The sequence below is a fragment of the Pleurodeles waltl genome, chromosome 6 (assembly GCF_031143425.1).
Source record: "Pleurodeles waltl isolate 20211129_DDA chromosome 6, aPleWal1.hap1.20221129, whole genome shotgun sequence".
Lineage (NCBI taxonomy): Eukaryota > Metazoa > Chordata > Amphibia > Caudata > Salamandridae > Pleurodeles > Pleurodeles waltl.
The window spans coordinates 1715844853-1715867674 of record NC_090445.1 but is presented as its reverse complement, the minus strand read 5'-3'; the positions used below and the strand labels follow the sequence as shown (position 1 = coordinate 1715867674).

Sequence of the window (22822 nt, the reverse complement as noted above, 5' to 3'; positions counted from 1 at the left end):
TCTCAGTGCATCTATGACACCACCTTTGAGATAGGATTCCAGCTTCCCCAACCATCTAACTGAGGGAGCATCTCTTTCTTAGAGCATCTATGACACCACCTTTGAAATAGGATCCCAGCTCCCCCCAACCATCTAACTGAGGGAGCATCTCTTTTTTAAAGCAATCTATGACACCACCTTTGAAATAGGATCCCAGCTGCCCCCAACCATCTAACTGAGGGGGCATCTCTTTCTCTGTGCATCTATGGTTTGGACACCACCTTTGAAATAGGATCCCAGCTCCCCCCAACCATCTAACTGAAAGAGCATCTCTTTCTCAGTGCATCTATGACACCACCTTTGAAATAGGATCCCAGCTCCCCCCAACCATCTAACTGCGGGGGCATCTCTTTCTCAGTGCATCTATGACACCACCTTTGAGATAGGATTCCAGCTCCCCCCAACCATCTAACTGAAGGAGCATCTCTTTCTCAGAGCATCCATGACACCACCTTTGAGATAGGATTCCAGCTCCCCCAACCATCCAACTGAAGGAGCATCTCTTTCTTAGAGCATCTATGAAACCACCTTTGAGACAGGATTCCAGCTCCCCCCAACCATCTAACTGAGGGAGCGTCTCTTTCTTAGAGCAATCTATGACACCACCCTTTAAATAGGATCCCAGCTCCCCCCAACCATCTAACTGAGGGAGCATCTCTTTCTCATTGCATCTATGACACCACCTTTGAGATAGGATTCCAGCTCCCCCAACCATCTAACTGAGGGAGCATCTCTTTCTCAGTGCATCTATGACACCACCTTTGAGATAGGATTCCAGCTCCCCCAACCATCTAACTGAGGGAGCATCTCTTTCTCAGAGCAATCTATGACACCACCCTTGAAATAGGATCCCAGCTCCCCCCAACCATCTAACTGAGGGAGCATCTCTTTCTTAGAGCAATCTATGACACCACCCTTAAAATAGGATCCCAGCTTCCGCCAACCATCTAACTGAGGGAGCATCTCTGTCTCAGTGCATCTATGACACCACCTTTGAAATAGGATTCCAGCTCCCCCCAACCATCTAACTGAGGGAACATCTCTTTCTTAGGGCATCTATGACACCACCTTTGAAATTGGATTCCAGCTCCCCCAACCATCTAACTGAGGGAGCATCTCTTTCTTAGAGCATCTATGACACCACCTTGAAATAGGATTCCAGCTCCCCCAAATATCTAACTGAGGGAGCATCTATTTCTCAGTGCATCTATGACACCACCTTTGAGATAGGATCCCAGCTCCCCCCCGTCCAACTAACTGAGGGAGCATCTCTTTCTCAGTGCATCTGTGACACCACCTTTGAAATAGGATTCCAGCTCCCCCCAACCATCTAAGTGAAGGAGCATCTCTTTCTCAGTGCATCTATGACACTACCTTTGAAATAGGATCCCAGCTCCCCCAAACCATCTAACTGAGGGAGCATCTCTTTCTCAGTGCATCTATGACACCACCTTTGAAATAGAATCCCAGCTCCCCCCAACCATCTAACTGAGGGAGCATCTCTTTCTCAGAGCATCCATGTCACCACCTTTGAGATAGGATTCCAGCTCCCCCCAACCATCCAACTGAAGGAGCATCTCTTTCTTAGAGCATCTATGAAACCACCTTTGAGACAGGATTCCAGCTCCCCCCAACCATCTAACTGAGGGAGCGTCTCTTTCTTAGAGCAATCTATGACACCACCCTTGAAATAGGATCCCAGCTCCCCCCAACCATCTAACTGAGGGAGCATCTCTTTCTTAGAGCAATCTATGACAACACCCTTGAAATAGGATCCCAGCTCCCGGCAACCATCTAACTGAGGGAGCATCTCTGTCTCAGTGCATCTATGACACCACCTTTGAAATAGGATCCCAGCTCCCCCCAACCATCTAACTGAAGGAGTATCTCTTTCTCAGTGCATCTATGACACCACCTTCGAAATAGGATTCCAGCTCCCCCCAACCATCTAACTGAGGGAGCATCTCTTTCTTAGAGCATCTATGACACCACCTTTGAAATTGGATTCCAGCTGCCCCCAGCCATCTAACTGAGGGAGCATCTCTTTCTTAGAGCATCTATGACACCACCTTGAAATAGGATTCCAGCTCCCCCAAATATCTAACTGAGGGAGCATCTATTTCTCAGTGCATCTATGACACCACCTTTGAGATAGGATCCCAGCTCCCCCCGTCCAACTAACTGAGGGAGCATCTCTTTCTCAGTGCATCTATGACACCACCTTTGAGATAGGATCCCAGCTCCCCCCGTCCAACTAACTGAGGGAGCATCTCTTTCTCAGTGCATCTATGACACCACCTTTGAAATAGAATCCCAGCTCCCCCCAACCATCTGCATTAGAAGGTGCTATTACTGAAGAGGACCAATAGTGGGCGCTACAGCAGGGCAAAGCTGCATGTGTTTTTGGTCAATTTATTACAGAAATTGTACTTGCAAATGCACAATTTTCCACTCATTTTTAAAAACTTTCTCAGGCAGAAACGCCCAAACTACCAGGGAAATGTCAGGCTTGTTCGTTGCATTTGCTTGCGCGCCTAAGTTCATTAACTGGTCTTAGACCCCCCACTTTCAGATTCCACCAGCCGCCACTGGACCCTAGTCCTGCATCTCCATCACCTGTGGAATGATCACTGCATTTGGTGCTTCCTTTCATATCATAAGCCTTCCAAGCCTCTGTTGACACTGTACTTAACTAAGAGGCAAGATTTGGACTGTCTGAGCCTTCATAAGACCTTGTGAGCCTTAGTAAGACTTGGTCGAAAGCTAATGAACATAAACCTCTGCGAGACAGGACTTCAGGTTAAGATTAGGGCTGTTGTAATTTAAATCATACCAGAGTTAGCAGAGTAATTTCTGTAATTCTGCATTACACTTTGAGGCAGAATTACTTATAACTAAGCGATTACTCCTGCTTGTGTAAATATGAGTGATTTGGGGGGATCCTACCACGAGAGCACATTTAGCGAGTGTGAACAGCCCCTCGCTATTCATGTTCTACTGTAGTTAGCGATATTTCTTAGGGTGCATTTTGCGCTAGCTGGTGGTAAATCCTACAGCAAAAGCACATTTAGCGAGCGTGAGTAGCTGCTCGCTCTCTCTATTCGTGTTTTGTTGCTTTTAATGGTATTTCATAGCGCAAAATGTATTGTCGTGCCCATTGTCGAAGAGAGGAGACATTTTTGTGCCGATAAATAGCGCTAAATACAGAGTTACTCCTCTCTCGTAATTAAGCGCAATCTTGATGAACTCTCATGTAATTCCACCTTATTACGCTACACTGAATTACACAAGTTAAACCCAACACTAGTTAAAACCTAATGGGTTTATTCAAAATTATAATCATTGCAGAAGGCTAAAAGTAATTAGTTAGTTAATCAGTTCATCCCAATCAAAATAGCCAGTCATATTCTGCAAGAAGTTTAACATATGCTCAGTCTCTGAAGAAAACTCTAGACAAGAACCAATCAATAGACAAACTAGCACAGAGTCTTCTTAGTTAAAATGCAAGAAAAGCTCTAAGTATAAATAAAATAAACAGACTGACATAGAGTCCGCTTCCAGGTAGCCAAATGACTGGCTCATCTCCAAAACAGAGCAGTTTGTATAAAGTTTCGGTGTACAGAGTTCACACACCTGGTATGACAGGGTTGAACTAAAAATGTTGCAAACTTGCAGACCAATCAATGCTCCACTAAATAATATACTTCCAGAGTAAGCTGCTTCCTATTGCACCTCATTGGTTAGGTTATGCATAGCTAATTAGGAAAAGTAACCATCATTTCCATGTAACTCAGCTCTGCCATAGCCTGTTCAGCTTATGAATGACATGCACAAAACTACTGGCAGGAAACCTTGAAAAGATACAGAATAAAGGAAAAGATCCTGGACATTACTTCCTTGACTGAGCACAAATATTACATTACAGACATTATTGATGATCCTTCATTTTTCAATGATTTTACAGAAATGGAAAAACACACAAAGAGAGAGACAAAGGCTTGCTCTCATAACATACAGGTGCACTATCTTTCTGAAAACTGAAACAGCTGTAAATGCAAACTGAGGCCTAATCATGCTAACTAAACCATGTCTAAATAAGGCATTATTTCTAATTAGTAAGAACTCACCTACACATACATCTGGAGCCTGCATGTCTTGACACATATATCGGAGACTTATGCAGATTGCTCTGCTGCTCTCCAGGGCAAGGGACAAATTAGATAAATACACCTTTAACATAACACTATACACAGTATATAATATAGGCAGCATTTCTTCCTATCACTACAGCAGTGATACTTCACCCTGCAGCAGAAACAATGACTGTGCTAAACTGAAATGTCTGCAAGTGTCCAAGCTGGTTTGGTCGCTCTCTACTCTTTTGGTGACCTAGGATGTATCATTTGAACTGAAGCCTGGGGAGGTCACAGCCCTCGTAGGGCCCTCGTCGGCCGGGAAGTCTTCATGCGTGGCTCTTCTGGAGGCCTTCTACGAGCCACAAGCGGGCAGGATACTGATAGACGGGGTGCCGCTTCAGGACTACGATCCCCGCTACCTTCACAGTAAGGTAAGATGGTGACCGCTCACTACAGCACACTGTTATTTTTCTATATTATGATGATTGTAGCCAGTGAAGCATAGCCGAGGAATAGCAGGACTGCCACGGCCAACGATTAGACCAGTACTGGTGCTTCTATTCACAGTCTGGGGGTTCAAGTCTAGGGCACAAAGGAAGGGGAACACTGAGCCAGAATGAACAATTAATGATTCCTGCCTCCCTCTCCACCTCTGAATCCAAACACTGGGAGTTTAAGTGCTGGCAATGGGCAGCTGAGTGCAAACTGAGGGAGTCCAGGACTTTTACTGCATGCGGATTCCAGATTCTGGGGACTTTACCTTCAACAATCTCCACCTTCTCTGAGCAGGTGTGTAAGAAACTGGGTTACTAGTTGAGGGGGGGTAGTGCCCACCTCAAGTGATACCCTCATTCCTTGTGAAGGTGAACCACTAAAGTCACTAAATAAACCTGAGCTCATCCAACTACCAGCTATGGCAAGGAGGGGACAGGCGTAACTTGGAGGCCTTTTGTAAAGTATTTATGCAGTACTAAAACAGTAATAAAGTAGAAATGTCCTTCATGAGCTAGTGGGTGGGAATAACCTGTTACTCTCTAACCAATGGGGTAAAAGTTCTTGGGCCCAGCCCGGTTCACTTTGGCCACTTTCAAGATGGAAAAAGTTTTCAGTTGTACTAAACCTGGGCTCCGAGAGCTGTGTGTATGGTGGTGGGGGGCTATAGTAATCCCAGTGTCCTCTCACATCTAACACCAAATGCACTTTGTTGCAATCCCTGTACCCACAACAACCTCAGAGACAGAGGCCTCGTATGACTAAGCTGAGCTTTCAGCAACCAGGCATTTGAAACGCAGATATTGCTTAAAAATTCTGTTTCCCTCCTGTGCACCCCAAATGTTACATGTAAACCTAGCAGACCTGTCAAAAAGGCTGTGACACTGTGATGTCAAAAGAGGCCCTCTGTGATTGGGGCCTGACTGGCTAGGAAGACAACAGAAGTGTCTTGCCCAGGTGTCAGATAACACTTGCCTGTGACAAGGGAGGTTTCTTTGAAGTGTGCCCCAAATCCAGTCAAGCAGGACATGACACTATAATGTCCAAAAGGATTCACTGAGCACTACTTGCATTTTTGGTCAGGGTCAGTGGGGTCAGCTTGGCACATTCAGGTCAGTGTATTGGTTTGCTCCTGCCAGCAGGTTCACACCTCATTTACACCTATTTAAGAAGAGGGAGAACAAACTACAGATCTGGCTCACAAGGGGCTTCGGGCAGCGTAAAGGTAACCTTTTAAAAGTTACCTTTCTGTAATACTTAGCACAAACTTGATTTCCTCATTGAATTGGATTTTTAACAACTTTCAAATATAGTTATTTCCCTTTTTGTCTAGCGAGTCCCATTCCTGAGATACAGGATTAGTATTTAGTATTGCATCTAAGTGGTTTCCTATGGAGCAGCTAAACCTTGTACAGTGAAAATAGTTTTGAGGGCATTTTCACTGTAAGGACATGTTCAACATTAAACGTTTACATGTTTTACATTTACATACTGTAGGAAAGTACCATCTTGCCTGGCATGTCACCCCCATATTTAACTGTATATATGTTGTTTTAGTGTATGTGTCACTGGGACCCTGCCAGCCAGGGTCCCAGTGCTCATAAGTGTGCCCTGTATGTGTTCCCTGTGTGATGACTAACTGTCTCACTGAGGCTCTGCTAACCAGAACCTCAGTGGTTATGCTCTCTCTGCTTTCTAAATTGTCACTAACAGGCTAGTGACCAATTTCACCAATTTACATTGGCTTACTGGAACACCCTTATAATTCCCTAGTATATGGTACTGAGGTACCCAGGGTATTGGGGTTCCAGGAGATCCCTATGGGCTGCAGCATTTCTTTTGACACCCATAGGGAGCTCTGACAATTCTTACACAGGCCTGCCACTGCAGCCTGAGTGAAATTACGTCCACGTTATTTCACAGCCATTTTACACTGCACTTAAGTAACTTATAAGTCACCTATATGTCTAACCTTTACCTGGTAAAGGTTAGGTGCAAAGTAACTTAGTGTGTGGGCACCCTGGCACTAGCCAAGGTGCCCCCACATCGTTCAGGGCAAATTCCCCGGACTTTGTGAGTGCGGGGACACCATTACACGCGTGCACTATACATAGGTCACTCCCTATGTATAGTGTCACAATGGGAACTCCGAACATGGCCATGTAACATGTCTAAGATCATGGAATTGTCACCCCAATATCATTCTGGTATTGGGGTGATAATTCCATGATCCCCGAGTCTCTAGCACAGACCCTGGTACTGCCAAACTGCCTTTCCGGGGTCTCCACTGCAGCTGCTGCTGCTGCCAACCCCTCAGACAGGTTTCTGCCCTCCTGGGGTCCAGGCAGCCCTGGCCCAGGAAGGCAGAACAAAGGACTTCCTCTGAGAGAGGGTGTTACACCCTCTCCCTTTGGAAATAGGTGTGAAGGCTGGGGAGGAGTAGCCTCCCCCAGCCTCTGGAAATGCTTTCTTGGGCACAGATGGGCCCAATTCTGCATAAGCCAGTCTACACCGGTTCAGGGGACCCCTTAGCCCTGCTCTGGCGCGAAACTGGACAAAGGAAAGGGGAGTGACCACTCCCCTGACCTGAACCTCCCCTGGGAGGTGTCCAGAGCTCCTCCAGTGTGCTCCAGACCTCTGCCATCTTGGAAACAGAGGTGCTGCTGGCACACTGGACTGCTCTGAGTGGCCAGTGCCAGCAGGTGATGTCAGAGACTCCTTCTGATAGGCTCCGTCAGGTGTTGCTAGCCTATCCTCTCTCCTAAGTAGCCAAACCCTCTTTTCTGGCTATTTAGGGTCTCTGCTTTGGGGAATTCCTTAGATAACGAATGCAAGAGCTCATCAGAGTTCCTCTGCATCTCTCTCTTCACCTTCTGCCAAGGAATCGACTGCTGACCGCGCTGGAAGCCTGCACAACTGCAACAAAGTAGCAAAGACGACTACTGCAACTCTGCATCGCTGATCCTGCCGCCTTCTCGACTGTTTTCCTGGTGGTGCATGCTGTGGGGGTAGTCTGCCTCCTCTCTGCAATAGAAGCTCTGAAGAAATCTCCTGTGGGTCGACGGAATCTTCCCCCTGCTACCGCAGGCATCAAAGAACTGCATTACCGGTACTCTGGGTCTCCTCTCAGCACGACGAGCGAGGTCCCTTGATTCCAGCAACTCTGTCCAAGTGACTCCCACAGTCCACTGACTCTTCAGTCCAAGTTTGGTGGAGGTAAGCCCTTGCCTCCCCACGCCAGACTGCATTGCTGGGAACCGCGTCTTTTGCAGCTACTCCGGCTTCCGTGCACTTCCGGCGGAAATCCTTTGTGCACAGCCAAGCCTGGGTCCACGGCACTCTTACCTGCATTGCACGACTTTCTAAGTTGTCCTCCGGCGGCGTGGGACTCCTTTGTGCAACTTCGGGTGAGCACCGTTTCACTCTTCTTTGAAGTGCCTGTTCCGGCACTTCTGCGTGTGCTGCCTGCTTCTGAGAGGGCTCCTTGTCTTGCTCGACGCCCCTCTGTCCCCAGACGCAATTGGCGACATCCTGATCCCTCCTGGGCCACAGCAGCACGCAAAAACCCTTACCGCACGATTTGCAGCTAGCAAGGCTTGTTGGCTGTATTTCCACAGGAAAACACTTCTGAACGACTCTCCACGTCATGGGGGATCCATCCTCCAAAGGGGAAGTTTCTAGCCCTTGTTGTTCCTGCAGGATCCTAAGCTTCTACTGTCCAGTAGCAGCTTCTTTGCACCCACCGTTGGCATTTCTTGGGCATCTGCCCATCTCCGACTTGCTTGTGACTTTTGGACTTGGTCCCCCTGTTCCACAGGTACCCTCGTTTGGAAATCCATAGTTGTTGCATTGCTGGTTTGTGTCTTTCCTGCAGAATTCCCCTATCACGACTTCTTTGTCCTTTGGGGAACTTTAGTGCACTTTGCACTCACTTTTCAGGGTCTTGGGGTGGGCTATTTTTCTAACCCTTACTATTTTCTAATAGTCCCAGCGACCCTCTACAAGGTCACATAGGTTTGGGGTCCATTCGTGGTTCGCATTCCACTTTTGGAGTATATGGTTTGTGTTGCCCCTATCCCTATGTGTCCCCCTTGCATCCTATTGTAACTATACATTGTTTGCACTGTTTTCTAAGACTATACTGCATATTTTTGGTATTGTGTACATATATCTTGTGTATATTTCCCTCATACTGAGGGTACACTCTGAGATACTTTGGCATATTGTCATAAAAATAAAGTACCTTTATTTTTAGTATATCTGTGTATTGTGTTTTCTTATGATATTGTGCAAGTGACACTAGTGGTACTGTAGGAGCGTCACTCGTCTCCTAGTTCAGCCTAAGCTGCTCTGCTAAGCTGCCATTATCTATCAGCCTAAGCTGCTAGACACCCTATACACTAATAAGGGATACCTGGGCCTGGTGCAAGGTGTAAGTACCCCTAGGTACTCACTACAAGCCAGTCCAGCCTCCTACACATACCATGCACCTTGCCTTTGTGGGCCATAAGGCCTACCTAAGGGTGACTTATAAATCTTTAAAAGGATGGTTTAGGCTCGTCAGAAGGTTTATTTTGACAAGCTGAATTTGCAGTTAAATTCTGTGCAGCCAGACTGCTGATGGGAGCCCTCCAAGCATGTTTACATTATCTCTGCAGTGGATGGCACAATGGATGCTGCAGTCAACTAGTGCCGTTTAACGTATAGGCCCTGACTACACCTTGGTACCACATACTAGGGACTTACAAGTAAAATAAATGTGCCATTCAGCAGTATTCTAATGAGGAGCACAGGCACATTCACTTTGGTTATAAGGGGTAAAGTGCACAGAGTTCTATAGCCACCAAAAAGGCAAAAAAACAATCTTCCAACTAAATGAAAAATATCAGAACACCACCTAACCAGTGGTGGTTGTACAAGGTGCAAAAATGCACCTGGTTAAAACTCAGCTTGGTGGTTCCACTCTTGGCAATTTCAGGTGCAGGAATACTGACCCACGTAGAAATGGCCAAAGCACGCCTCCCACCAGGGGTAACACTCCAGCTGTCTCATAATGAGGGCCAAACTCTTGGCAGCCAGAGTGTGTGATCCCAATGTGAGGGGAGTCACTGAGATGAGCGGGAGGGGGCACAACTTTTGGCCTGTTAGTAGCCATAGTCTGTGATCTTAGTGTGAGGGGAGGCATTTAGATGAGCAGGGGGGGTCACAGCCATCCATAGTTTAATGAGCAACTCCCAATGGAGCAGAGCAAAAAAATGATTGAAGCTGGATTTTATTATAATTCTAAGATTTGTAATTAATAGATTGTTTTATATCAATATGTTTATACATTAGTTATATGTATGAGTTATTCAGTAACGTGGAAGTCAGTTAGGAAACTTTAAACTTTTAGAACTATTTTTTATTTACTTTTGTCAAGTTTTGTTTTCCATATGCTTTTGGATTGCATGGAATTTAAAATAATGAAAGAATGTTAACATAAAAGACTCTGACATTGACTTGGAAGATCGGATTGATGCAGTTTTCTTGCAGTCTGCTGTGCTAGTGACTTTATATTGTACACCCATGGCCTGACCTGTTCATTACTGTAGGTGGTGTTACAGGGTCACGATTGTGTGCACGTGTTACCTGTTACCACGTACCTTACCATTGGCATCACTGGTGAGCTGTGATCATGAGCCTACACGGTGCCCAGCTGCTGTCACAATAGTGTGCCTATGTCCCAGGTCACTTACTGAAGGTGGTACTGCAGAGCCACGGATGTGTAATCAAACATTAATCCTTCCCTTCCTTAAAGTAGTGCTTGTGAGTCAGGATTGTGTGCCCATGTGTCACCCTGTCCTTTAAAGTAGCAGGTGGTATAGAGCCAATAATATGTGCCCGTGTGCCACCCTGTCCCTTACTGTAGAAGTTAGCAGAGTGCTGGGATTATGTGTCATGTTTCCTCTGTCCTGTACTATGAAAGGTAGTATAGAGCTGGGATTATGTGCCTGGGTCTCATTCTGTACCTCACTTTAGAAAGTGTAATAAAGGCGGGAGTATGTGCCCTGTGCCACCCTGTCCCTTACTGTAACAGGCGGCATAGAGCCAGGATTATGTGCCCTGTGCCACCCTGTCCCTTACTGTAGCAGGCGGCATAGAGCCAGGATTATGTGCCCTGTGCCACCCTGTCCCTTACTGTAGCAGGCGGCATAGAGCCAGGATTATGTGCCCTGTGCCACCCTGTCCCTTACTGTAGCAGGCGGCATAGAGCCAGGATTATGTGCCTGTGTGCCACCCTGTCCCTTACTGTAGAAATTAGCAGAGTGCCGGGATTATGTGTCATGTTTCCCCTGTCCTGTACTATGAAAGATAGTATAGAGCTGGGATTATGTGCCTGGGTCTCATTCTGCACCTCACTTTAGAAAGTGTAATAAAGGCGGGATTATGTGCCCTGTGCCACCCTGTACCTTACTGTAGAAGTTAGCAGAGTGCCGGGATTATGTGTCATGTTTCCCCTGTCCTGTACTATGAAAGGTAGTATAGAGCTGGGATTATGTGCCTGGGTCTCATTCTGCACCTCACTTTAGAAAGTGTAATAAAGGCAGGATTATGTGCCCTGTGCCACCCTGTCCCTTACTGTAGCAGGCGGCATAGAGCCAGGATTATGTGCCAGTGTGCCACCCTGTCCCTTACTGTAGAAGTTAGCAGAGTGCAGGTATTATGTGTCATGTTTCCCCTGTCCTGTACTATGAAAGGTAGTATAGAGCCAGGATTATGTGCCCGTGTGCCACCCTGTCCCTTACTGTAGAAGGCGGCATAGAGCCAGGATTATGTGCCAGTGTGCCACCCTGTCCCTTACTGTAGAAGTTAGCAGAGTGCCGGGATTATGTGTCATGTTTCCCCTGTCCTGTACTATGAAAGATAGTATAGAGCTGGGATTATGTGCCTGGGTCTCATTCTGCACCTCACTTTAGAAAGTGTAATAAAGGCGGGATTATGTGTCCTGTGCCACCCTGTACCTTACTGTAGAAGTTAGCAGAGTGCCGGGATTATGTGTCATGTTTCCCCTGTCCTGTACTATGAAAGGTAGTATAGAGCTGGGATTATGTGCCTGGGTCTCATTCTGCACCTCACTTTAGAAAGTGTAATAAAGGCGGGATTATGTGCCCTGTGCCACCCTGTCCCTTACTGTAGCAGGCGGCATAGAGCCAGGATTATGTGCCCGTGTGCCATCCTGTCCCTTACTGTAGAAGATAGCAGAGTGCCGGGATTATGTGTCATGTTTCCCCTGTCCTGTACTATGAAAGGTAGTATAGAGCTGGTATTATGTGCCTGGGTCTCATTCTGTACCTCACTTTAGAAAGTGTAATAAAGGCGGGATTATGTGCCCTGTGCCACCCTGTCCCTTACTGTAGCAGGCGGCATAGAGCCAGGATTATGTGCCAGTGTGCCACCCTGTCCCTTATTGAAGTGGACCATGCTGAGTTAGGATTGCATCCCTGTAGGAAGCTGGCCTGGTGTGTAGTGGACACCTATGGTGTTATTACCCTATACCAGGTCAGGTATCCTCTATTGGTGAAGTGTAGTCAGTGTCTAGGAAGTAAAGGCTCTCTAATGGTAGCTGTGGATGAGCACCCAAAACTTATCTTGGAGATATGCAAAGCTTATGCAATACCACTACAGTCACACAGCACTATAACACATGACAGAATCACACAGTGTTACAAAAATAAAGGTCCTTTATTATAGTAACACAAATACTAAAATTCTGTATAGGCATCCCCCAACTGGAGGTAAGTAAACACACTATTAGATACACATTAGCAATCAGTAAAGAGCATAGAAAGCACGAGGTATTGGTAAAAGCAATAGCAAATAGTGAGGGCCATAATGGAGGGCCAAACCATAGTCTAAAAAAGTGGAATGTGAAAGGCAGTCCCCGACCCAAGGATGTGGAATCAGTAGAAGGGAGCTGGAGGAACTAGGAACCCCAAGAGGTGAGTACCAGTGTTACCCTCAGCAACCAGAAGAGCAGACGTAAGTACCTGGTTTTCCCCAAAACCAACAGGAGGACTTTGGAAGAGGATTTTGCAAGACCCCCAACCAAGACTGGAAGAACCCAAAGGTGGATCCTGACAGAGGAGGACCTGCAAAGGAAGGGGACCAAGTCGGGTTCGTGATGGAGTGTCCGTTTGCGGCAGGAGCCACTACCCACCCTTCTAGAGGTGCAGTACCAGGTCGACAGTGGATGAAGAAGGTCAGCAGTGCAGCACCGGAGTTGAGGAGGAGTCCCAGGAGTTATGCAAGTGATGTCCCACGTCGGCGGTCAAGATGCAGTCAGTCACTGGTGCTGGAAAACCACCAACAAGTCTTGCAAGGCTGAAGAGTACCAGCAAGGTCCAGGGGACTCGACCCAAAGAGGGGAGTCCGAAGTGACCCTCAGCAGCTGGGAGAGTCACAAGAAGGCTGCCCCACAGACAACCCACTGGCAGCAGGCACAGGAGTCGCAGTCAGACCCACCCAGCACACCTGAAACGGAGTTCCACGTCACTGGAGCAGCAGGCAGGAGACTGTGCTTTGCAGGAAGGAGTGCTGGAGGCCGGGGCTACAGGGAGCCTGATCCAATGGCGGAGGAACAAACAAGCCTTGGTAGCTGCAAGAGTCGTGGTGCACAGGGGTACTGTCCTGCAAGGAGAGGCAAGGGCTTACCATCTCCCAAGTTGGACAGCTGGTAGAGAGGACCGAGGGGACCACTCCAGACCACCACCTGTGATGCAGAATCCACGCAGTTCCGGAGGTGAGCAGATCCACGCAGCTGGTCATCGTTGCAGTTGGTGCCTGCAGATACAGGGGAGTAACTCTTTCACTCCAAGGGAGATTCCTTCTTACTTCTTGTGCAGGCTGAAGACTCGCTGTCCTCAGAGGATGCATAGCTGGGGAATTGTTGCAGTTGCTGGGAGGATCCGGAGAAACAATGTTTCAGAGCAGAGCTGTGGCTGAAGTTGCAGATTGTCGGTTCCTGGAGGGTCCAGTTGCAGTCCCAGTGGCCAGAAGATGAAGTAAACGATGCAGAGGAGTCCTGCTGGAATCGAGCATGTTGAATCTGAGAACGCACCCATGAGGGAGACATTACATAGCCCTAAAAGGGAGGTTGGTCACCTGCAAGGTGACCACCTATCAGGAGGGGGCTGTGACGTTAAGTGCCTGACCTGCCCATGCCGATGCTCCCAGGGGCCTCTACACATCTTGAATTCACAGATGGCAGAACCAAGTGGCCACCTGGAGGAGCTCTGAGCACCACCCCTGGGGTTTTGATAGACTGGGGAGTGGACACTCCCCTTTCCTTTGTCCAGATTTGTGTCAGAGTAGGGGATTAGTGCAAACCGGTTTATGCAAGGAGGGCATCAAATGTGCCCTTCAAAGCATTCCGGTGGCTTGGGGAGGCTACCCCCTCCCAAGCCACGTCACACCTATTTCCATGGGGAGAGGGTGTTGCCTCCCTCTCCCACAGGAAATCCTTTGTTCTGCCTTCCCCTGCCTGAGCTGGTCAAGCACCAAGAGGGCAGAAACCCATCTGGAGAGTGGCAGCAGCACAGGCTGCTTGCAAACACCCTGAAAGACTAGTAGGAGCAATACTGGGGGGTCTTTTAAGGAGCCCCCAGAGTGCATGGAATCAGACACCCAATGCTGGCAACAGTATTGGGGTATGATTCCGACATGTTTGATACCAAACATGCCCAGGTTTGGAGTTGCCATATATAGCTGGACACGGGCAAAATGGCTTCCCCGCACTTACGAAGTACAGTGCAATGTAGCTGAGTTCACAGGGGAACCTCTGCTCATGCAGCAGTGCCCTCACACACAGGTACCTGCACCCTGCCCTCTGGGCTAGGAGGGCCTACCATAGGGGTGATTTACAGTGAGTTATTGCAGTGATCTGTAGTGAAAGGATGCATGCACCCTTTCATGCAGGCTGCAGTGTAAGGTCTGCAGACACATTTTGCATATGTTCCCATGGGTGCCACAATACATGCTGCAGCCCATGGGAAACACCTGGTGCCCCAATGCCCTGGGTACCTAAGTACCATATACTAGGTACTTACATGGGGGCACCAGTATGCCAAATTGTGGGGTGTGCAAAGTCCTAGGAAACCACATCTAGATGGAGAGAGCACAATCACTGGGGTCCTGGTTAGCAGGATCCTAGTGAAAACAGTCAACGCATACTGACAGCAGGTAAAAAGTAAGGGTAACCATGACAAAAAGAATGTACCTTCCTACAATCCCCATGATTACTCTGTTCTTTCTTGCAGGTGGCACTGTTGAATCATTATATTGTGTCTGTGGTTCTAACTGAGGGTGGTGCTGGTGTTTTTTTATTGTGTGTTGCTATACATCTCTTTTGTATGACCCAAAATTAACTTCTACCTGCCTCCTGGTGGCATTGGATTGAATGAGTTTTAGATTTCGACAGACGGGATATCTGTCATCGTTGTGATGGAGTAACCCATCTGCCACTATCTAAATCAGGCCCTATGTGTCCATATGTCACCTTGTCTGTCCTGCAGGTGGCGCTAGAGAGTCAGTACTGTGTCCATGTGTCACCTTGTCTCTCCTGCAGGTGGCGCTAGAGAGTCAGCACTGTGTCCATGTGTCACCTTGTCTCTCCTGCAGGTGGCGCTAGAGAGTTAGCACTGTGTCCATGTGTCACCTTGTCTCTTCTGCAGGTGGCGCTAGAAAGTTAGCACAGTGTCCATGTGTCACCTTGTCTCTCCTGCAGGTGGCGTTAGAAAGTTAGCACTGTGCCCATGTGTCACCTTGTCTCTCCTGCAGGTGGCGCTAGAGAGTTGGCACTCTGTATCCATGAGTCACCTTGTCTCTCCTGCAGGTGGCGCTACAGAGTTAGCTTTGTGTGTCCACGTGTCACCTTGTCTCTTCTGCAGGTGGCGCTAGAGGGTTAGCACTGTTTCCATCTGTTACATTGTCTCTTCTGCAGGTGGCGCCAGAGAGTTACTGCTGTGTGTCCATGTGTTACCTTGTCTCTTCTGCAGGTGGTGCTGCAGGGTTAGCACTCTGTATCCATGAGTTACCTTGTCTCTCCTGCAGGTGGCGCTAGAGGGTTAGCACTCTGTGTCCATGTGTCACCTTGTCTCTCCTGCAGGTGGCGCTAAAGGGTTAGCACTCTGTGTCCATGTGTCACCTTGTCTCTCCTGCAGGTGGCGCTAGAGAGTTAGCTCTGTGTCCATGTGTTACCTTGTCTCTCCTGCACGTGGCGCTAGAGAGTTAGTACTGTGTCCATGTGTCACCTTGTCTCTCCTGCAGGTGGCGCTAGAGGGTTAGCACTATGTCCATGTGTCACCTTGTCTCTTCTGCAGGTGGCGCTAGTGAGCCAGGAGCCGGTGCTGTTCGCCCGCTCGCTGCAGGAAAACATCTGTTATGGGTTAGAGCACCAGCCCGTGGATGCTGTCGAGAAGGTGGCCAGAGAAGCCAACGCTCATGAGTTCATCATGTCTTTCAAGGAGCAGTACAAGACAGGTAAGACCCCCCTCAACCTCCATGAACAGACAACGAAGGGGTCCGTATTCCCTCAGTGACCTCATATGATCAGCAATGTGAGGCTGAACCTCATCTCTATCCTCTGCGGTCCTCAAATAAGTCACCAAGAATCAACTTTATAAGAATGTGGACCTGTCTCCGAATACAAAAAACCTCACGCATAGGTAGAAGATTAACTTACAACATGGTAAAAAAGTCTGTATTTTACATACAAAGTCCTTGTGTATGAATTATGTACACTATAGGACAGTTTAGGTTCCTTAAATACATTAACTGTCTGGATTCCTGTGCATTTTTTTTTGCTGGTTCCATAAGTGCCTTTTCTGGCCCATCTCCTAAGTAGAGCATCTCCCTGTTTCTATTTGGACAGTATCTCCCTGGTTTTGGACATTTATAAAAGATGCTCTGATGACAAACATGTGGGCAGGGGTCACCTGGTATGTGCCGAGCAGAGGAACTCCAAGAGAAAAGGCAGCACAGATATGTACATGTGTGCCCAACTTTAGAAAGCCCTCAGGGACATTATAGTATTACAGAAGGGGCCACAGATGCTTGTGTGGCCCCTTTTGTAATACTGATACGATGGCGCACATGTGCCACCAGGGCTATCTTGAGAGGGCGTTCCCTCATTCGTATGGGAGTGTGGCCCAATGCAAACGAGGGAATCACCTTGCCTCTGCGTCAGAGCCCTATTACGGATGCGGGCACAGAGGTAAACAGGCCCCTAGGTGGTGCACTGACAGCACACCATAAAAGATGTACCTCTGTCATTGCACCCCCTGAGGACAGCTGTGAGAAAGTAACCTCTTTCTAGCCTTGTTACCCCCACTTTTGGCCTGTTTGTGAGTGTATGTCAGGGTGTTTTCACTGTCTCACTGGGATCCTGCTAGCCAGGGCCCAGTGCTCATAGTGAAAACCCTATGTTTTCAGTATGTTTGTTATGTGTCACTGGGACCCTGCTAGTCAGGACCCCAGTGCTCATAAGTTTGTGGCCTATATGTATGTGTTCCCTGTGTGGTGCCTAACTGTCTCACTGAGGCTCTGCTAACCAGAACCTCAGTGGTTATGCTCTCTCATTTCTTTCAAATTGTCACTAACAGGCTAGTGACCAATTTTACCAATTTACATTGGCTTACTGGAACACCCTTATAATTCCCTAGTATATGGTACTGAGGTACCCAGGGTATTGGGGTTCCAGGAGATCCCTATGGGCTGCAGCATTTCTTTTGCCACCCATAGGGAGCTCTGACAATTCTTACACAGGCCTGCCACTGCAGCCTGAGTGAAATAACGTCCACGTTATTTCACAGCCATTTTACACTGCACTTAAGTAACTTATAAGTCACCTATATGTCTAACCTTTACTTGGTAAAGGTTAGGTGCAAAGTTACTTAGTGTGAGGGCACCCTGGCACTAGCAAAGGTGCCCCCACATTGTTCAGGGCCAATTCCCTGAACTTTGTGAGTGCGGGGACACCATTACACGCGTGCACTACATATAGGTCAATACCTATATGTAGCTTCACAATGGTAACTCCGAATATGGCCATGTAACATGTCTAAGATCATGGAATTGCCCCCTCTATGCCATCCTGGCATTGTTGGCACAATTCCATGATCCCAGTGGTCTGTAGCACAGACCCTGGTACTGCCAAACTGCCTTTCCTGGGGTTTCACTGCAGCTGCTGCTGCTGCCAACCCCTCAGACAGGTTTCTGCCCCCCTGGGGTCAAGCCAGGCTTGTCCCAGGATGGCAGAACAAAGGACTTCCTCTGAGAGAGGGTGTTACACCCTCTCCCTTTGGAAAATGGTGTGAAGGCAGGGGAGGAGTAGCCTCCCCCAGCCTCTGGAAATGCTTTCTTGGGCACAGATGTGCCCAATTCTGCATAAGCCAGTCTACACCGGTTCAGAGACCCCTTAGCCCTGCTCTGGCGCGAAACTGGACAAAGGAAAGGGGAGTGACCACTCCCCTGACCTGCACCTCCCCTGGGAGGTGTCCAGAGCTCCTCCAGTGTGCTCCAGACCTCTGCCATCTTGGAAACAGAGGTGCTGCTGGCACACTGGACTGCTCTGAGTGGCCAGTGCCACCAGGTGGCGTCAGAGACTCCTTCTGATAGGCTCCTTCAGGTGTTAGTAGCCTATCCTCTCTCCTAAGCAGCCAAACCCTCTTTTCTGGCTATTTAGGGTCTCTGTCTCTGGGGAAACTTTAGATAACGAATGCAAGAGCTCATCAGAGTTCCTCTGCATCTCTCTCTTCACCTTCTGCCAAGGAATCGACTGCTGACCGCGCTGGAAGCCTGCAACACTGCAACAAAGTAGCAAAGACGACTACTGCAACTCTGTAACGCTGATCCTGCCGCCTTCTCAACTGTTTTCCTGGTGGTGCATGCTGTGGGGGTAGTCTGCCTCCTCTCTGCACTAGAAGCTCCGAAGAAATCTCCCGTGGGTCGACGGAATCTTCCCCCTGCAACCGCAGGCACCAAAAAGCTGCATTACCGGTCCCTTGGGTATCCTCTCAGCACGACGAGCGAGGTCCCTCGAATCCAGCAACTGTGTCCAAGTGACCCCCACAGTCCAGTGACTCTTCAATCCAAGTTTGGTGGAGGTAAGTCCTTGCCTCACCTCGCTAGACTGCATTGCTGGGAACCGCGACTTTTGCAGCTACTCCGGCCCCTGTGCACTTCCGGCGGAAATCCTTTGTGCACAGCCAAGCCTGGGTCCACGGCACTCTAACCTGCATTGCACGACTTTCTAAGTTGGTCTCCGGCGACGTGGGACTCCTTTGTGTAACTTTGGGTGAGCACTGTGTCACGCATCCTTGTAGTGCCTGTTTCTGGCACTTCTCCGGGTGCTACCTGCTGTTGAGAGGGCTCCTTGTCTTGCTCGACGCCCCCTCTACCTCCTGGTCCAATTTGCGACCTCCTGGTTTCTCCTGGGCCACAGCAGCGTCCAAAAACGCTAACCGCACGATTTGCAACTAGCAAGGCTTGTTGGCGTTCTTTCGGCGGGAAAACACTTCTGCGCGACTCTCCACGGCGAGAGGGATCCGTCCACCAAAGGGGAAGTCTCTAGCCCTTTTCGTTCCTGCAGAAACCTCAGCTTCTTCTGTCCAGTAGAAGCTTCTTTGCATCCACAGCTGGCATTTCCTGGGCATATGCCCATCTCCTACTTGCTTGTGACTTTTGGACTTGGTCCCCTTGTTCCACAGGTACCCTAGATTGGAAATCCACAGTTGTTGCATTGTTGGTTTGTGTCTTTCCTGCATTATTCCTCTATCACGACTTCTTTGTCTCTTGGGGAACTTTAGTGCACTTTGCACTCACTTTTCAGGGTCTTGGGGAGGGCTAATTTTCTAACTCTCACTATTTTCTAATAGTCCCAGCGACCCTCTACAAGGTCACATAGGTTTGGGGTCCATTCGTGGTTCGCATTCCACTTTTGGAGTATATGGTTTGTGTTGCCCCTATCCCTATGTGTCCCCATTGCATCCTATTGTAACTATACATTGTTTGCACTGTTTTCTAAGACTATACTGCATATTTTTGGTATTGTGTACATATATCTTGTGTATATTTCCTATCCTCTCACTGAGGGTACACTCTAAGATACTTTGGCATATTGTCATAAAAATAAAGTACCTTTATTTTTAGTATAACTGTGTATTGTGTTTTCTTATGATATTGTGCAAGTGACACTTGTGGTACTGTAGTAGCTTCACACGTCTCCTAGTTCAGCCTAAGCTGCTCTGCTAAGCTACCATTATCTATCAGCCTAAGCTGCTAGACACCCTATACACTAATAAGGGATAACTGGGCCTGGTACAAGGTGCAAGTACCCCTTGGTACTCACTACAAGCCAGTCCAGCCTCCTACAACAGCCCTCTGGAGAAGTGAAAGGGGGTCCCGCAGGCTCCCCCAGACATCCCACTGCAAGCAGGCACAGTCACTCACTGCGACAACTTGCAGGGGGATCTCTGCCCCATCTTTAAAGTGCAGGTGGGTGTTGTTAATGGTATATATTTGGTGTTAGTTCACCCAGGGAGGAGTAGACCTGTCACTAAATAGCAGTCACATCCTTGGGAGGCTTGTAACCATGAGAGGATCTACAGAGGGGGAGGACTCACTCATCAAGGCTAAAACATAATTTCAATTTGAATATGGACATCGAGGAAAACACCTCAGAGGTTCAGTATACATTGCAATTCAATGTATGCAGACAGTCTCATGCCAGTTCATTATATGGTGGGTGGGGCTTAAGAGGAAACGATGATGGGGCCAAAAGACAGAACAAAAGGATTAGTAATTTGATGGATGATTCGTAATCCCAGACAACAGTGTTGGCCAGGGGAGGAAAAGTAAGAAAAGCAGAAGCCTTTGAAGCTGATTGGCGGCTGCCTTTGTCAATCTTGCAAGGAGGTGGACTACCATGGATGCTACACACACTTAATGTATGCCCTTTCCTATCTACTGGGTTTGAGGTATGTATGGGTCAGTTTGCTACTCCTGGGGTCTTCTGAATGGTAGGGTACCTTTACTATGGGGGTGACAGGAGGAGGAGGAAGTCGCTAAGCGGAAACCCAGGCTGTTTGTGTTGCTCTGGTGACCTCAGTGGACACTTTCGGCTGTCCACAGTGATCCAGTTGTCCACAGCTGTAACAGGAGGAGTTTTCCAGCTGAACAAACCCATCTGCATCACTCACCTGCCCTCTCCCAGCCAGTCTCCCATTCCAACGCCTCCCCAGGCTGCTTGCTTTAATGCTAGCATCGAGAGAGGCGTTCACCTCATGTTTCCTTGATTCTCTCTGTCTCTTCTGATAAGCAATGCTTTGCTACAACTAATCCTAGCAGGCCTCTTCTCTGCCAGCTCACACAAATAGTGCACAACTGCTCTTGGACTTTAGGTAGAAAACTCCTGGATACAAGTGATCCTCACAGCGTGGGTGGCTTTTTCAGAAGTATTCACAGTACCACAATGTCGGTCAAAGATGCCTTTCAGTTGGTTTAGATTATCTGTTGGTGATTTTCCTGTAAATTATCTGCAATAGTTAATTTAACTTTCATCCAATTCATTTTAGTTGGATGGACTTCAGTTTCTGCATGTGCTACCACCTGCCTCGCGACTTGCGGTTTAGGGTTAGCAGCAAGCCACTGTGCCCATCTGGCCAGGAGGTGGTCAAACCTCTTCCCTCAGCAGGTCCTCTGTTTCCCTCCTGAGAGTCATTCTCACCTTCCCCCGGGGGCAGAAGGCCATCTCGAGACAGCAGCCTGTGTGCAACCATGAACGGCTCCTGGAAACTTTCACCAAATACTGACATGAAATTCAACTTGAGCAACAAGTTGGCTTCAATGCACCGGTTCATTTGATCCCTGGAAGAACCATATTTAGTTGTCCTATTTGGAAGGTAGCACTGCTGAGCTATCAGCGTGTACTCCTCACTCGCCAATGGGGCTGGTAGCCTTTCCAAAGGACATGTAAAGTAATAAACCACATCCTTCTTGTCCATATATTGCACCCACCTTTAGAGTTCAGTAGGCCTTCCTTAGCGGTGACTCATAAATATTAAAAAGGAAGTTTTGGGCTCTGTCTTTGGTTAAAAGGCAAACTGGAGTTAGCAGGTTAGAAACCGCTTGCCGGCCTAAAGTGGCGGCTGGGAGCCTCGCTGCGCTTTGCCAAGTTGTGGTGGGACAATAAGGGCTGCAGTCCGTGAGGGACACTTAACGTACAGGCCCGAGGCTCCGCGTACCACATACTAGGGACTTGTAAGTAAGTACCTTATGTCAATTCTGTGCCAGTCAATTCAACATATACCTTTTTGGGGGTCAGAGCACAGGCACTGAGGCCTGATTGGCAGGACGCAGCGCACTCCGAGGGGCATATTTACAAAGAACAGGCGCAGCGCCATGCCAAAACTGCCAGCTCCGCGCTGCATCAATTCTGAAACCCAGAGATGCGTCGTACTTACAAAAAGATGTGGCATCCCTGTGTTTCCCCCTGCGCTGGCGCTAAATTACCTGCCGAGCACCAACGCAGCCACCATTGTGCCATGCTGCAAGGAAGGCTGCGTTGCGGGGCGATTGTTTTTGTGCAGGGAGGGACACCCACAAGCACACATCCAGAGTGAAAGGTAGGAAGAGCAGGCACAACCTGAGCAAGGGAGGCATAGTAGGTATCAAGCAGGAAAACTACCGCACAAGAAGAAAGATGGAGCCCATCTCAAGCAGGTACATAGAATAGCAGCTGGGTGGAGTGAAGCACATGCAGGGAAGGTCCCAGCAGGGGTATAAGGGCATGTGCCATAGTAACAAGTACTGAGTGAAAACAGGCTGAACTGGGCTGCAAATAAGAAAGTGAACAAAGAGGTGCTAGTAAGCCATGAACAACCAGCGAACACTCAGAGCAAGGATCTGTGTGAACTGAGCCTCAAGCAAGGAACTGGCGAGCTCTCTGTGGTTGAACACAGAGGAAATCTTCTGCAACTAATGGGGCTTGTCCACCAATCATATCAATGCATATGTGTAGCATTCTGCCAAGGTGAGTATGGTGGGCATGGATGAAAGAGCCTGAATACCAAACGTGCCACGTGAGCGTTGTAAACAGAGGTCTCTCCCTAGCACAGGGA

The 22822-nt window shown here is 48.3% G+C and overlaps 1 protein-coding gene across 1 annotated transcript in view; it reads left to right on the top strand.

The window, feature by feature from the left end:
* Positions 1-22822, top strand: part of TAP1 (transporter 1, ATP binding cassette subfamily B member) — a 204680-nt gene that overhangs the window by 155307 nt on the left and 26551 nt on the right. Inside the window, exons 9-10 of the mRNA XM_069241937.1 lie at positions 4433-4606; positions 16025-16184. Coding sequence (XP_069098038.1) covers positions 4433-4606; positions 16025-16184 — 334 coding nt within the window. The remainder of the gene's footprint in view (positions 1-4432; positions 4607-16024; positions 16185-22822) is intronic.